At 40.9% G+C, this 14,827-nt stretch overlaps 1 protein-coding gene across 11 annotated transcripts in view; it reads right to left on the bottom strand.

Moving 5' to 3' along the window:
- The window catches only part of LCOR (ligand dependent nuclear receptor corepressor), a 90,507-nt gene that overhangs the window by 38,803 nt on the left and 36,877 nt on the right, over positions 1-14,827 (bottom strand). For 10 of the 11 annotated variants that reach the window (XM_088169224.1, XM_088169223.1, XM_088169228.1 and 7 more), the window contains 2 exons: positions 6,250-6,382; positions 1,482-1,769 (listed from right to left, as the gene is read on the bottom strand). In XM_088169224.1, the coding sequence (XP_088025350.1) occupies positions 1,482-1,719 (238 nt within the window). In that variant the 5' untranslated portion in view covers positions 1,720-1,769; positions 6,250-6,382. Of the gene's footprint in view, positions 1-1,481; positions 1,770-6,249; positions 6,383-14,827 lie in introns of those variants that run through there. The other variant, XM_088169230.1, reaches the window with a different exon arrangement.

Genomic DNA, 14,827 nt, shown 5'->3' on the forward strand with positions numbered 1-14,827 from the left:
AAAATACAGCACAAAGCACCACTAGAAATCTTTCATGACAGCCTCTGAAATCTCTCATTAACAAATTGGCAAAATCTCTTTCCAATTACATTAAATGTGAATTGGGAAAAAATTTACATCAGCAAACAAATTACTGTATAAGTCAATACGCACATGTTCTACTTCCATAACAAGTGTTATGAACATTATCTTACAGCTTTTTCCATCACATGGTAGCTAAAGAACAGTTAATGTACATGCTTACTTCTTCACCATACCACCCTCTAATTAAAAAGGAACAAAGCAAAACTGATTCTCTTTCTCTTTCTTCCAGCAAAAAGTTTAACAATGAGAACAGTTGAACATTTTTAAACATATGTACAAAACACACCCACAAAATGCATTTATAATAAAGACAGCTAGAAAAAAATGTCTATCAGCTAACTGTACAGGTCCACATTTCAAGAGAGACACTATTCAACCTCTCTCTGCAGTTTGTAACTGAAGTGCAACAACAGCTTTCAGTAAGTGCAGTACATGTCCAGGTGTCCCAGCTGCATTTCACCAGACACACAAAACTAACCTGTTTACAAAAAGCTTCATAAACCAAATTTAAAAGAATAAAGGGATACCTACTCTTCTGCCCTAGCTAGAAAAAGGCTTTTTTTTTTTTTGCAGGCAGCTTTTCCATTTGCAGATGGACAGCCTACTGTGACAGAATGACTTCAAGCACTAACATTTTTCTGAAGAAGGGTAAAGGGTCTAATTTTAATCAGTATGATACACTTAGGATTCAACTGTTGCAGAAAAGGCAAGTTCATATACTATATAACCCACAAAATTTCCTTCTTTAAAAAAAAAGGCATTTCTGATTGAAAGCAAGGTTTTTGAATTAAAATAAGCTCTGAAATACTGTTACAAGTTATTCAATCTGTGCTCTGCAGAACAAGTCTATTTTTAAGGTAGAAAGGAGACATTTCTTCCAAATGCACAAACCTGGAAGTTTAGTGCAGTTCGTGGGTAACATTTTTATAGCCTTCACAAAGCAATTTCTCACAGACTTTTAAAAGATACTCTTCTCACACCACCAAAAAGAAAATAAATCAGCCTTTCAGTCAGACTGTGCACTAATCTTCAGAGAAGAGACAGCATCATGATTTTCATGACCACACGAACTTTTCTTATCAGCAAGTGTACAGTCTATTTTGGCAGACTGTCTCTTGCAGCTCCCAGTAAGAACAGCACATTTATCCTCAGAGTCTAGAGCATGTCCATCCCCTTGGCCCTTCTTCAGAAGAATCTCTCATGTCTATGGGCCCACATTCTTTCAAAAAGTCTTTTCTCTCCCAGCCACATTGAACTAGTGATTTTATTGTAAAAACATCTATTGCTTTTCCACTTTACATTTTATGCAAAGGTGCAACCTTCTAATTGTCTGGTTCTGCAACAAGAATGCCATTAATGGATTGCCACAGGATGCAAGACACTGGTAAGAGTCCTACCTTGTTCACTAGGTTCTGACTGAGACTTTCTGACAGTAAGGTCCAGAGGTGAGTCTTGGTCAGCCATGAGCAGTTTGCTGAGCACAGGGTTCTGAGCAGTTGCAGCCGTGGGAGAGGAGGCGACCAGAGATGCTTTCAGCAGGCTTTGGTTCTTTGTGCTATTGGGCTGGCTGGAGTCCTGAGTAGAGCTATTTTTTGAGGTATATTCAGCAGCAAACTGTCGGATCATTCGCTGCATGATCTCACGGGCCACTAGGGGAATATTGGGGTCAGAGACCCTAGGACTGTCTGCAAATATTAGAGATTTCTTTTAAGGAAGCACTTTAAGTAAAACAGCTTTTATATTAAGTCATTGTTTATTTACGAAAAAAAATCCAGGGGAAAAAAAAAGCCAAAGATAAAATAGTTTCTGTAGAAAATGTACTTTAGTCTTAAATACCTGAATAAGAACCATTGCTAATTCTGGTACAGCCTTCTAAAAATAACACTTTGCTAAAAGACATATTGAATCTCATATTTTGTTTTAAAATATAGATATATTTGACCAGACCTTTAAGAGGTGTGGAAATGGAAAGGAGAGCTAAAGTGCCAAGTAAGGGAGCTCATCCAAAAACATTGAACAGGTTATACAGTGGAAGTGCATAACTTACCTGCAGCTACAGAAGGGTAAAATGGAGAATAAAGTTGCAGCAGTCCCCTATAAGTTTACTGAGAAATAAAGCCCTATAGTTCTGATCATTTAAAGTTATTCATATGAAGATCAAATGTTCAAGTGTCTTCCATCTCATTCTATTTATTCCTTTTGATATTTCTACCATTGTAATCAATGCAGGATCACGAATTACCCAAAGAACTTGCATATACACAAAACCCCAAGATGTGTCACATGATAAATAATTCTATTTCTAGAAGAGCTGCTAAATCTATTAGTAATGGATGTGAAATAGAACAACTAGGCATTCCAATTTATTTATACTAAATAGTGTATAAATAAAAAAGGTATCTGGGCATGTGGGCAACCCAAAAAATTTATTGACAAAAACCACTATTTTAGACCAGTAATAATTTGTGAAATGAAAGTAAATCTGTAACTCCTAAATCACAAAAGCTAAGTCCTTCCACTTCACTTGAAACACTGTGTTCTCTGGCCAAATCAATTTGGGATTTTTTAAAACAAACAAACAAACAAACCCACACCCCAAAAAACCCAAACAACAACAACAAACCAACCACCCACAATACTCCCAAAAAACTCCAAAGCACAGACAACCACACCACTATTCCAGAAATGGCTCAGAAGGTTTGATTTTCTATTACCAAAGAAACATTCAGAAAAAAACTGTACAGCAGAAGACCAAACAAATCTTAAAAAGCAGCTCTCAAGAGGGAGCAATAGAGAAGTGTTTACTATCTCTTTTTAAAAAAATTGCCCAGGTTGAAAGGTAATCCACTGAGACTGAGCTACTAGAATTAGCAAAATCTTCTGTGGGACCTTTCAGTGTTAGATTTCCTTTTCGCCACCATTTTTGTCAAAAGTACATCAATCCAACAAACCAGCTTTACTGTATGTATGAAAGATTACTGACATGAAGATTTGAGCAGAGCTGCCCACAAATTAAAGAGCAGCAGTAGCAGTCTGTTTTTTGATGAAACACCATATTGAGTTTTAAATACTTATCAAGTCCAAATTCTTTTCTGTTAAGCACAGCTTTCTACACTCAAGATCTTATACAGTCAGCATGTACATTCTTACAGTAAATTTCTGTAAATTTACAAATTTCCAGGAGGTTTATGTAAATATGTAACCATTTTCTTTGAAACATCCTGTAGATTTTACTTGTTGATAAGTATCAAATACCACAGTTTTAAGAAGACACCAAAAAAGGAGCCAAACTTAAATTTTGGTATTTATAATCTCACTTGCTTCCCAAGTGATCCACAAGGACACCAGCCTGGAAAAGTGTGGAGGCTTTGTTCTGCTGTGGTGGCATTTCTTCTACTATTTTAATCTCTTCACTATAACCTCCTGAAGGACAAAGAAAGGCTCTAGGGAGGCCGAGAGGGACACAATTTGATGGCACAATCACATGGATACCAACTGTTTGACATGTCCTTGCAGCATATACAAGCGGGGCTGGCAGGAATGCAGAGCTCTATGGCACTTGTGGTTTCTGAATGAAGACTCAGACCTTTACTGTGCACTTCATAAGTTCATTTCAAAAATGCTTATATCTGAACATATTTACATATTCAGAAATAAAACATTACATATGCCTACAGCCATGCATCCTTGTAATCTGCAACTTCAAAGAATCAGCCCAGAATGACAACTTTCTAGTGCTGTTCAAGATAAATGCACTAATTCAGGTCACAAAACTCAATTTTTAAGCACAAGAGTAGGTACCTAGCACATTAAAGGCTTCTTGCTTAATATAAAGCCTGAATGCTGAGGATTAAAGCTGTTCAAAAGTGAGTGGAAAACATGTGCTGGTGCCCCTCCAGCATCACTTGAAATCAACCAGATATTTATCTTGACTCCAGCTGTCCAGGTTTTTTTAAGAAAATGTAATGAAAATTAACTAAAACATAAAAATTCTCAGAGAAGAAAAAATACAGCAAAAAATTATGAGATATACATAGTCTAAAGGAGTATGTCTGAGCTTTAAAGCCTTTTGTGTATTTTTATACCAAAATCTTAAAAGGGCAGTATCAAACAAATAAAGGTATGATTTCATTAAACCAGAAGAAGGTCCTGTCCTGCTACAAAGTAAAGGTAACAGACAACTAAGTACTACCACTCTGCTTTCACTGGAAAAAATGATTATTTGAAGGAAGCATTACTGGGTCAGAGTGCCAGGGACACAAATTTCAGAGAAAGGACTAAGATTAATGGACAGTAAACATGTTTGCTGATCTTGTTAATTCCTAATTCATGTTCAGTACATGAATTTGTGGCCAGTGTTCAGAGAGCATCTGCATTTTCTCTCACCTACCTGGGCTATAAAATACCCATCTCAAATGTTATTGGTAGTGAGAATGGAAAGAAGAAAAAAAACTAATTGCTGGCATGAAGCCAGAAGAGCTCAGTATCTCTGAGCAATGTAGGAATGTCAGAGTTCTGCCATTCTTTGTGTCCTCTTTGGTATGACAGTGCCTTGGGATCTTATAACAGTAGCATGAGTTAGACTTCAAGCAATCTAAATACAGGCAAGCTTGAAAATCATGGATTCAGAACTGACTTCCTGACAGGCTTCTACCCCTCACCTATTGCTCTTGCAGCAAGCACAGCTTTGTCCAAGGAAGGAAAACAAGGGTATATTTTTTAAAAATTCTCAAAGATTTTTAGACATCTGACATTCCATTATCTTTATTCTGGGTATCCAGCCATGGAGAGAGTATTATACCCTTCATTAGCACACTGCAATATCTGCTGCTGGCTCCCCAATGAATTTTAAAAAGCATACTTTCCTAAAAGACACACACACATACGTGTCAAAGATTTAAGTTTAGTGGTAAAGGAATGAAGTCTTTAATAAACAATTTGGAAATTATGGAAGGACTTTTTCTTTTCCTCACCAGAAATAGCAATATGGAAAAAACTGTACTTTCTCTACACTTTAGTTTTCTTAAATTCCTTCTGGATTTGAAGATAAACAGGATAAACTCAAAGCAGAAGGAAACATTAACCTTACAAGAAAAAAGAAAACTTGAAAAGGAAGCCTTAGAATAAAGACATTATCTGAATTATCAGTAGTAATGCAGTAACTATCCTTCCTACCATCCTGCATGTATTACAAAAAGTATAGAAGCATCACAATGTATAGCTTGTATTTATTCATTTGAGTCATAAAAGAAAGGCTAAGATACTGTTATCTACTTAAAACACCTTTAAATATTTTGGTCACTGGAAAGAAGGGCTGAGGACTGGCTACAGCAATTTCTAATTTGTTACACTGAAGCCTTGCATTGTCCCCCAGCAGATAGGTTGGAATTACTGATTTGGCAGATTTTCTCACACATGGGTTAGACTGATAAGTATGATGTACTTTCATTCAGGATGCATTTGGAAGCAACCTCTGGATTCATGTTTCTCAGATTTTGTATAAAACAGTGAAATGAGCTCTATGCCTTCCTTAAGAGCATAGTTTAAGTAACAACTCTCCAGAAGATACTTAAATGATTTTCTAGCATTGAGCATGTTCTCAGCATATCTAAAGCAATTCTTTCGCTGATCACATTTTGAATTCTTCGTACATCCCCCTGAGCACTATTCCAATAATATTTTATACTCTAGATTGTTGGGAATAGGGTGGGTAATCATTACCAACAGTGAAAAGACTGATGACCTTTAAGAAAAACTCCATTAGTACATATCTCATCAAAATAAAATAAATATTTTTTAAAAAAACACATTACCCACCTACTACCACCACTGCCACTTGACCTTTCTTCCAAACAGCCCACTCACCTAAACACTGGTTATGGGGAACAGTTCTGCAGGGTAAGAAATGAGTCATCTCTCCCAAAGTGAAAACACCAGTTTTCTCATGGAGAGATTTGGTTTAGGGTTAAACAGTTAAACTCTCTTCCGAAGTCCCAAGCCCACATTTGAGAGATAATTTTTATCACTGATCAATATATATGAAGAAGATGATTGAAAAATACTGAACATACAGCTTGAACATCAGATCTCTGATACCTACATTGCATGCAAAAACACCACACGAGAGACCATTTCCCGCATCCTCCTCCCACCATTAAAACCAACCTTTTCTGTAAAAGACTGCATTGAGGAACTCTTCCGCTTGCCTTTCGAAACGAATGATTTTTGCTTGCTCTTGTCTAAGCAGAGCTTCTTGTCCAGCTTCCGAGGCTGGCTCATCCAGACTGACTAAGTGTTCCTGCAAAGATATTTAATATTTGTAAGATCTTCCAGACTCCAAAATTAATAAAGTTCCCTAGGCACTCAATATTTTACTAAATTCAAAACTTTGTAAGGTACTCAGCACAGAGTTGAATTTATTGAAATCAGAACTTGTTTTTTTGGCTGTATCAGAACATTGTACTTTGTCCCATTTTCTTATTGTAAATTGTGCTGGTTTGAACATAAACTAGAAGGAGGAATTAACCCCACACAAATACCTTGCAAGTGATTTCCAGATGGAGATACAATTTAATAAGAAAGTTACAATAAAGGCAATAGTACAGAAACACTGACTGAAACTGAAAAAGCCAGAGTACAACTGGGCACTCTGTTGGTCAGGGTGGTGGTGCTGGCAGTCTGATTAAACGGTGGTTGCACTCCCATTGAAATCATGGATGTCGACTTGTCAAAGCAGGGGTCCTGTGGAAAGGTCTGAGCCTTCCCTGGGGGTCCAGTGGTGGCTCACACCCTCAAATCCAGGCAGGAATGTTCAGTACCTCCCCCAGGGCAGGGAATTACACCATGGAATGATGTAATCCTATGAGACATAGCATATTTTGGGGAGTCCTTGATGGTGCATTAGCAGAGGTGACCACCCTCAGGCTGGGTGTAACAAAGAGAACATTACACCCGAGTCATAGGTGGGGCATGCAGCTGTTACAAAGGACCTGCCATTAACAGCTCATCAGAAGGTGACTTGGTGGTGGTAGAATACATACTGTGGTGACACCTTACATTGTAACCCAAGACATTATCCTCCCCTTACTCGTCTCCATCTACATCATACCCAAATTAATGCCCTTCTTTAACTCTATATATATACACACATACACAATGAAGCATCACATACAGTTCTCACTTAAACTTAGGTCCCACTGAGGTACAGAACAGGTTCTGCCATCTTTCTGCATTATCCACGAAGTGGAACCAGGTCCTTGAGCAATAAGAATCCCATGGATGGATTTGCCTTTGCCTGAGGTGGGATTAATTCGAACTATCTTTCCTAACATACCTTTCCTGTGTACCACAGGGACTTTATCTCCATCTACAGAGTGCAAGGGTTCTGACTGGGCAGGACCAGCTCGACTGATGGAGCTTTGGGTGCTGACCAAGCAGGTGGCCTTTGCTAAATTCAGCTCCCAATTTTTGAAGGTCCCCCCACCTAGTGCCTTTAAAGTGGTTTTAAGCAGGTCATTGCACTGTTCAACTTTCCCAGCAGCTGGCTCATGATAAGGAATATGGTACACCCACTCAGTGCCATGTTCCCTAGCCCAGGGGTTTATAAGGCTGTTCTTGAAATGAGTCCCGTTGTCAGAATTAATTCTTTCAGAGGTGCCATGTCTCCATGGCTTTTCCCAGCCCAGGATGGTGTTTTGGGCGGCAGCCTGAGGCACAGGGTAGGTCTCCAGCCATCCAGTAGTTGCCCCTGCCATGGTTAGCACACAGCACTTGCCTTGGTAAGTTTGGGGAAGGGTGATGTAGTCCATCTGCTATGCTTCCCTGTACCTATACTTTGACCACTGTCCACCATACCACAGAGGCTCCATCCGCTTGGCCTGCTTGATTGCAGCACAAGTCTTGCAGTCATGGATGACCTGTGACATACTGTCCATGTTGAAGTCCAGCCCTTGGTCACAAGTCCATTGGTATGTCCCATCTCTTCCCTGATGACTGGAGGCACCAAGGGCCTAACAAGCTAGAAGTAATTCTCCTTTGTGCTACCAGTCCAGATCCCTCTGAGATACCTTAATCTTGGCAGCTCAATCTACCTGCTGATTGTTACTACATTAGCCTGACTTTTGGGTACACGTACATCGATGTGACAGACCTTCACAGTCAGCTTCTCTAACCAGGCAGCAACATCTTGCCAGATCTCAGCAGCCCAGATGGATTTCCCCCTGCGCTGCCACTTGGCCTTTCTCCACTGATCCAGCCATCCCCACAGAGCATTAGCTACCATCCACAAGTCAGTGCAGAGATAGAATCTCAGCCACTTCTCTCATTCAGTGATATTCAAAGCCAGCTGGATGCCTTTAACCTCTGCAAGTTGACTTACCCGTCTTGTCCCACAGTAGCTTCTAGAGCTTTCTGTGCAGGGGTCCTTAGAGCAGCTTTCCATTTCTGGTTTGTTCCTACAATTCTGCATGAACCATTGGTGAAGAAGGTGTTACCGCTTTTCATTCTCTGGTAGTTGGTTATATGGTGGGGCCTCCTCAGCACATATCATCTGTTTCCTTTCTTCTTCAGAAGACAGTCCAAAACTCTCACCTTCAGACCAGTTTGTTATGATTTCCAGAATCCTAGAGCAATTAGGATTTCCTGTCTAGGCTCACAGTGATCAGTATGGTCCAGTTGCTTCACATGGAGTCAGTGGCATGATGTGTAGAAGGAACCTTTCCCTTGAACATCCAGTCCAGCACTAGTAGTCAGGGTAAAAAAAAAACAGCTGTGCTTCAGTGCCAATCACTTCTGAGGTGGCTCGAACTCTGAGGCTTGAATCTGTAGGCTGTAAGAATGTCTGTCTTTCTCAGTTGGGGTATAGCTGGCCTCAGATCCTTTGTATCCCTGACTCCAGAACCCCAGTGGTCATCCTTTGTCTCCACAGATCTCTGCCAGAGGCTCCAGGAAAGACCATTCTCCTCAGCTGCAGTGTAGAGCACAATTTTTACATCCTGCCCTTTCCGACTGGCCAAAAGGCTACTGCATGGGCAATCTCCTGTTTCATTTGTTCAAAAACTTGCTGATCAGGGCCACACTGGAGATAATTTTTCTTTTGTGTCATGAGATTGAGGGGGCTAACAATTTTACTGTACTCTGGGATATGCATCCTCTAAAAGCCCACAACACCTAGGAAAACCTGTGTTTCTTTCTTGTTAGTTGGTAGAGACATAGCTGTTATTTTGTTAATCACTTCTGTTGAAATCTGGCCATGTCCATCTTGCTACTTCACTCCTAGAAACTGAATTTCTTGAGCAGGTCCCTTAATCTTACTTCATTTAATGGAAAGCTTTCAGGAGAAACTGGATAATCTCTCCTTTCTCGAAGACTTCCCCAGCTGTGTTCCCTGATATGATGATGTCATCAATGTACTGCAGATGTTCCAGAGCCTTAACTCTTTTCCAGTGCAGTCTGAATCAGTCCATGGCAGACTGTAGAACTCTGCTTCCCCTCCTGGGGCAGTCTATTTGAAGTATATTGCATGCTCCCCCAGGTGAAGGCAAACTGGGGCTTGCACTCTGCTGCCAAAGGAACAGAGAAAAATCATTGGTAATGTCAGTGGTCGCATGCCACTTTGCTGCCTGAGACTCCAGCTTGTACTGAGGCTCCAGCATGTCCAGCACAGAAGCATTCAGTGGTGGTATGATTTAATTCAGGCCACGGTAATCCACTGTCAGATTCCATTTTCCACTGGACTTATGTGCCATCCATATAGGGCTGTTAAAGGCTGAACGAGTCTTGCTGAGCACCCCTTGGCTCTCCAGTTCCCAAATCATCTTATGGATGGGAATCACAGAGTCTCGGTTGGTGCAGTATTGCCAATGGTGCTCTGTTGCTGTAGTGATTGGCAGCTGTTGTTCTTCAACTCTTAGCAGTCTCACTCTTAACAGAGGGGTTGTCTGAGAGACCAGGAAGGGTATTCAGTTGTCTGATTTCCTCTGTCTCTAGACCACCTATCCTAAAAGCCCAGCAATGTCCTCTTGGATCTTGAGATGGTCTATACCAAAGATGCACGGGGTCTCTGGACCAGTCACAATTACTGCCACTCCTTCCCAGTCAAGCTCACTTCAGTGTCCAATACAGTCAGCTGCTGGGATCCCCCTGACACCTCAGAAATGGAAACGGATTCCACTCCCACACACCTTGATGACATCAGGGTACACGGAGTGCTGGTGTCAACCAAAACCATAAACCTTTGTTGGTCAGACATGCCCAGCCATCGGATCAGATCCAATAGATCTGATTGTCCCTTTTCTCCACCTGGCTAGAGGCAGGGTCCCCTCTAATCCCAGACATGGTACACATTGCTCTCTTCCTGTAAATATGACCTTGAGGTCCCTTCAAGAGAGTCAGTCATATCATCATTCCTTTACCACCTGGAGTCTTTGTCTATGAGAGACCAGAGCAGTGTTGACCCTAGATGAGCTTCTTGCCATCGTTGCTCCTCCTTTCAGTTCATGTATGCCGGTGGCTAGGCAAGAGGTGGGATTTCCATCCCACTCCTTCACATCTTCTCCATGCTCCTGAAGGAAAAACCAGAGGTTACCTCATGGAGTGTGTCCTCTCTCCTTGGCTGGGGGACACCAGGTCTAATGGCAGAGACTCTTCTTGGTTCTGGCAAGATGGGGTAAATTCCTTCCTTAAGCTCCTTCCTCAGTTTCTTGTGGCCCTCTTCTATTTTCTCTTCCAAGCTCCAGATCCGCTCAGCTGCTTAACAGGGCAGTGACAGCGTCCTTGTAAATTCTTAGTTTGTTGACCAATGCACCCACCATATCCTCTTCTTCCTTCCATCACAGTGTTGCTAAGTACTGGGAGTATATATCTGGTCCGAATCATGAGAACTTCAACCACATTTGTGATGTGCACTGGACACCGCCTGGGCTCTTAGGGAATCTTTCATCTTCTGAAAAATTATCTCAAGCAAAGCCAATCCCCTCAGGCATTGGATGCCTTGTTCCATTGTGCTCCATATTCCTTGTTGCACATAGACGTTCTCTTTATCTCTTATACTTGCCAGTAGCCACTGCCAGAGGCTGAGAGTTTCCCGAGTTTATCTGATCCCCTCGTCAATGACCACATCCCAGGACAGTGATCACAGTCGCCCAGCCTCATGTCCTTTCAGCATAGTGTCATTAGCTGAGGTGTCCCAGATGGGGAGCAGCCAGGTCAGAATGGACTCACCTGGCAGGTGAACTCTCTCTGCAGCTCATACAGCTCACCCAGGGATAGAGACTGAGTGATGATCTCCGGCTCCGTCTCTTCCACTGGGTGCAAAGGTCCTGCTGCCTTCTCATCAGTCACTATGCAGACTGATTTGCTCTTGAATTTTCTTTTCTGAACAGAGGCAACTGCTACTGACTTAGGATGTTCTGGCTCAATGACAGTTTGTGTGGACACACTGCCTGCTGAATTGCTTCTTTTCTCCTCCTCCTGAATATGCTGGACTGCACCAAGCTTGGTCCTGACTCCAAGCATGGTGCACACAGCACAAGCCACACAGAGAAGACAGAGCAAAACTAACAACAAGATTGTGCTGTCCTTGACATCCAGACAGAACCCAATATTCTCAAAAACTGTTGTGTTGGGCCTGAAAGGCTGGAAGAAACCATTGTCTACTTTTCCCTCCATTGCCTGGGTGCAATTATTAACAAGGCTCCAGCATTATTAACAAGGCTCCAGTGGCAGCAGCCCAGTCTAGGACAGGAGAACAAAACTGAATATACATTCCAAATGAGGTTCACTGTCTCTGATGTTATCATACAATAGACATAAAAAACTAACAAAGCAATTTTCACTCTGTTCTCTGGTTTCAAAAGGAGCATTACAACTGGCAAATAGTTCCCCATGTGCAGAAAAATATAGGGAACAAGGTACAACATTCATGTAAACATGCCAAGCATCATGGTGAATAGGCAGTTCCTGTGATACAATGCAAAACTACAATTCCAACTTCTCTCAGGATGCCGCACATTGGAAGCCAAAATATGTGCTGGTTTGAAGGTAAACCAGAGGGAGGAATTAACCCCACACAAATACCTTGCAAGTGATTTCCAGATGGAGATACAATTTAATAAGAAAGTTACAATAAAGGCAATAGTACAGAAACACTGACTGAAACTGAAAAAGCCAGAGTACAACTGGGCACTCTGTTGGTCAGGGTGGTGGTGCTGGCAGTCTGATTAAACGGTGGTTGCACTCCCATTGAAATCATGGATGTCGACTTGTCAAAGCAGGGGTCCTGTGGAAAGGTCTGGGCCTTCCCTGGGGGTCCAGTGGTGGCTCACACCCTCAAATCCAGGCAGGAATGTTCAGTACCTCCCCCAGGGCAGGGAATTACACCATGGAATGATGTAATCCTATGAGACATAGCATATTTTGGGGAGTCCTTGATGGTGCATTAGCAGAGGTGACCACCCTCAGGCTGGGTGTAACAAAGAGAACATTACACCCGAGTCATAGGTGGGGCATGCAGCTGTTACAAAGGACCTGCCATTAACAGCTCATCAGAAGGTGACTTGGTGGTGGTAGAATACATACTGTGGTGACACCTTACATTGTAACCCAAGAGATAAATGCAGCAGAAGCCTGTAAGATTTGATAACAAAACAGAAAATAAAAGTCCATTATAAAGAAGAAAACTTAGATAGTTTACAGCATTTGGCTGCAAATCTCATATCTAGCACTTGTTCTTTGGCTACTATTTTTAGATCCAAGCAGTAACTGCTGAATGCAAAACATACGCAGTTCTCCTTACTCTATACATCCTTCATGCAAACTAAGCAAAAAATGACCAAGCATTATCAACAAACAGGACCTTTTGTGAAGAGGCTCAGTAGTAGATACTGCTAAGTGAAATAAATTTAAGTTAGCTGTTACCGCACCTACAATGAAATAAAATCCATTCTCACAATTGGAAGCAGCTGAGTAATCTCAAGAATATATTCAAGCTAGGATAATTAAACACATGAAATGCCAGGCTACATCATTCATTTTAAATACACTCGAGAGACTAGAAGACAAGATTACAAAAATACAAAATCTAAATGCTTAGATTCCACCCTCAGATGCACACACCTTTTCTCATTTCTTTCAGTTTAATGCCTTGCTCCTGCTCAGAAGAAAAATCTTTCTACTGGCTCTCTCCTTCCACTTTCATTTTAAGCTATATTAAAGATACCTGTATTTACCTACTGCAGGAATGTATACACAGCCACTCTTTGGCTTTAGGGAGTGTTTTGTTTTGTTAACCTTATAAAGTATCAGTTACCATAATATCTAGGCTGCATCTGTTTTTTTGGCCTCTAATGTATAAGTTGATTTCAGATTCATATCCTCATGGGACTAGAAGAGAAGAACTGGAAATTCATTTATAAATCACAATAACTGAAAAAATAAGTAATTCTTAAGTTTGTGCTGTCTCAACTTCAAGAGGTTTATGAAGCAAGGTAATATGACCAGCCCACAGAAAATTAACGAACACAGCAGTCACGTGAACTGCGTGCAAAGGGTAATAATATGAAATGCTGTGGACTCTGGCCTGAACTACATGGATGGGCTTTCACATATTTGTAATTCAACAGCTTCCAAAAGCTCTCTATCAAAAGCAAAGGGAGATACTATATCAGGGTACAGAGAAAAAGCAGTATTTTACGACAAACAGAAATATAAGGAACATGCAGGACGGGGGTAACAGATAAGTAAAAACATCTTTGATTTTGTGAAGGTAAGAGCCTGCAGAAGTGAAAGCCTCACAAAATGACTGATGCTTTCTTCCATACCAGAGATTAAAACCTGCTTGCTCCCATAGGAGAAGCTGCTATTGAGACAGCTTTTAATTCTTTCATATGAATTTGAATTGATGGTTAGCTATAATAGAAGTGTTCACCTCTGTGCCAGGCATCCCTGTACCGGTAACCAGTAGCAGTTCACTGGCAGTTTATGAACACACTGAAAATGCAGTTGTACTTCTAGGATACTAAAATACATTAAGTATCTGCACAGGATTTCACAATAAATGTATTTCTGGATAGTAAGCCAAATATCTTTTGAGAGTTACTCTTCAGGTGGAACTTCATAGAACACATTTGTATTCTTTTGAAACTGTGTTGCTGCATCTGACAAAGCTTTATGCAGGATCTATCCTAGTTATTGACAGAGAGTCTGAGATCAGCTCCATTATCTTTTAGGCATTACCAGGATAACAGTAAACTCATCAGTTTGCATAAAAAGCAGATGTGCAAAGTAACTAATAATATAAGTAATCTAGGCACACGGAAATGTTGGAATAATGACTGAAATTTCTAAGCCTTTAGAGAAGCTTGCTTTAAAAGGAAACTCTGCAACCAGATGCAGAGATTTGGCTAGATAAGGTCCATTAGCATTAACTCTATCTAAAGGCATCCTTTATCTAAAGTCCCATGAACCATTGCAAAAAACTTTTTAATTCAAGAGACAAACAGAGAATTGAGACTTGAAGGAAACATTACCCCTCCAATCTGATCTGACACCCTGTCCTTTAACAGACGACAGGTCTGGAAGAAGCCTAAAATAAAAATAACCCTTGGCCAACACAATGAATTTCAAATCTTCCTAGCACTTGTTGCATCTCAAATAAGACACTGTAAATACTAGCCTGGCAATTCAGTGGAAACAAAGTCCAGTAGCATCCTGCCTCACCATAAACTGATGTATTTTATATTACTCA

The sequence above is a fragment of the Sturnus vulgaris genome, chromosome 8 (assembly GCF_052056855.1).
Source record: "Sturnus vulgaris isolate bStuVul1 chromosome 8, bStuVul1.hap1, whole genome shotgun sequence".
NCBI classification, from domain to species: Eukaryota; Metazoa; Chordata; class Aves; order Passeriformes; family Sturnidae; genus Sturnus; species Sturnus vulgaris.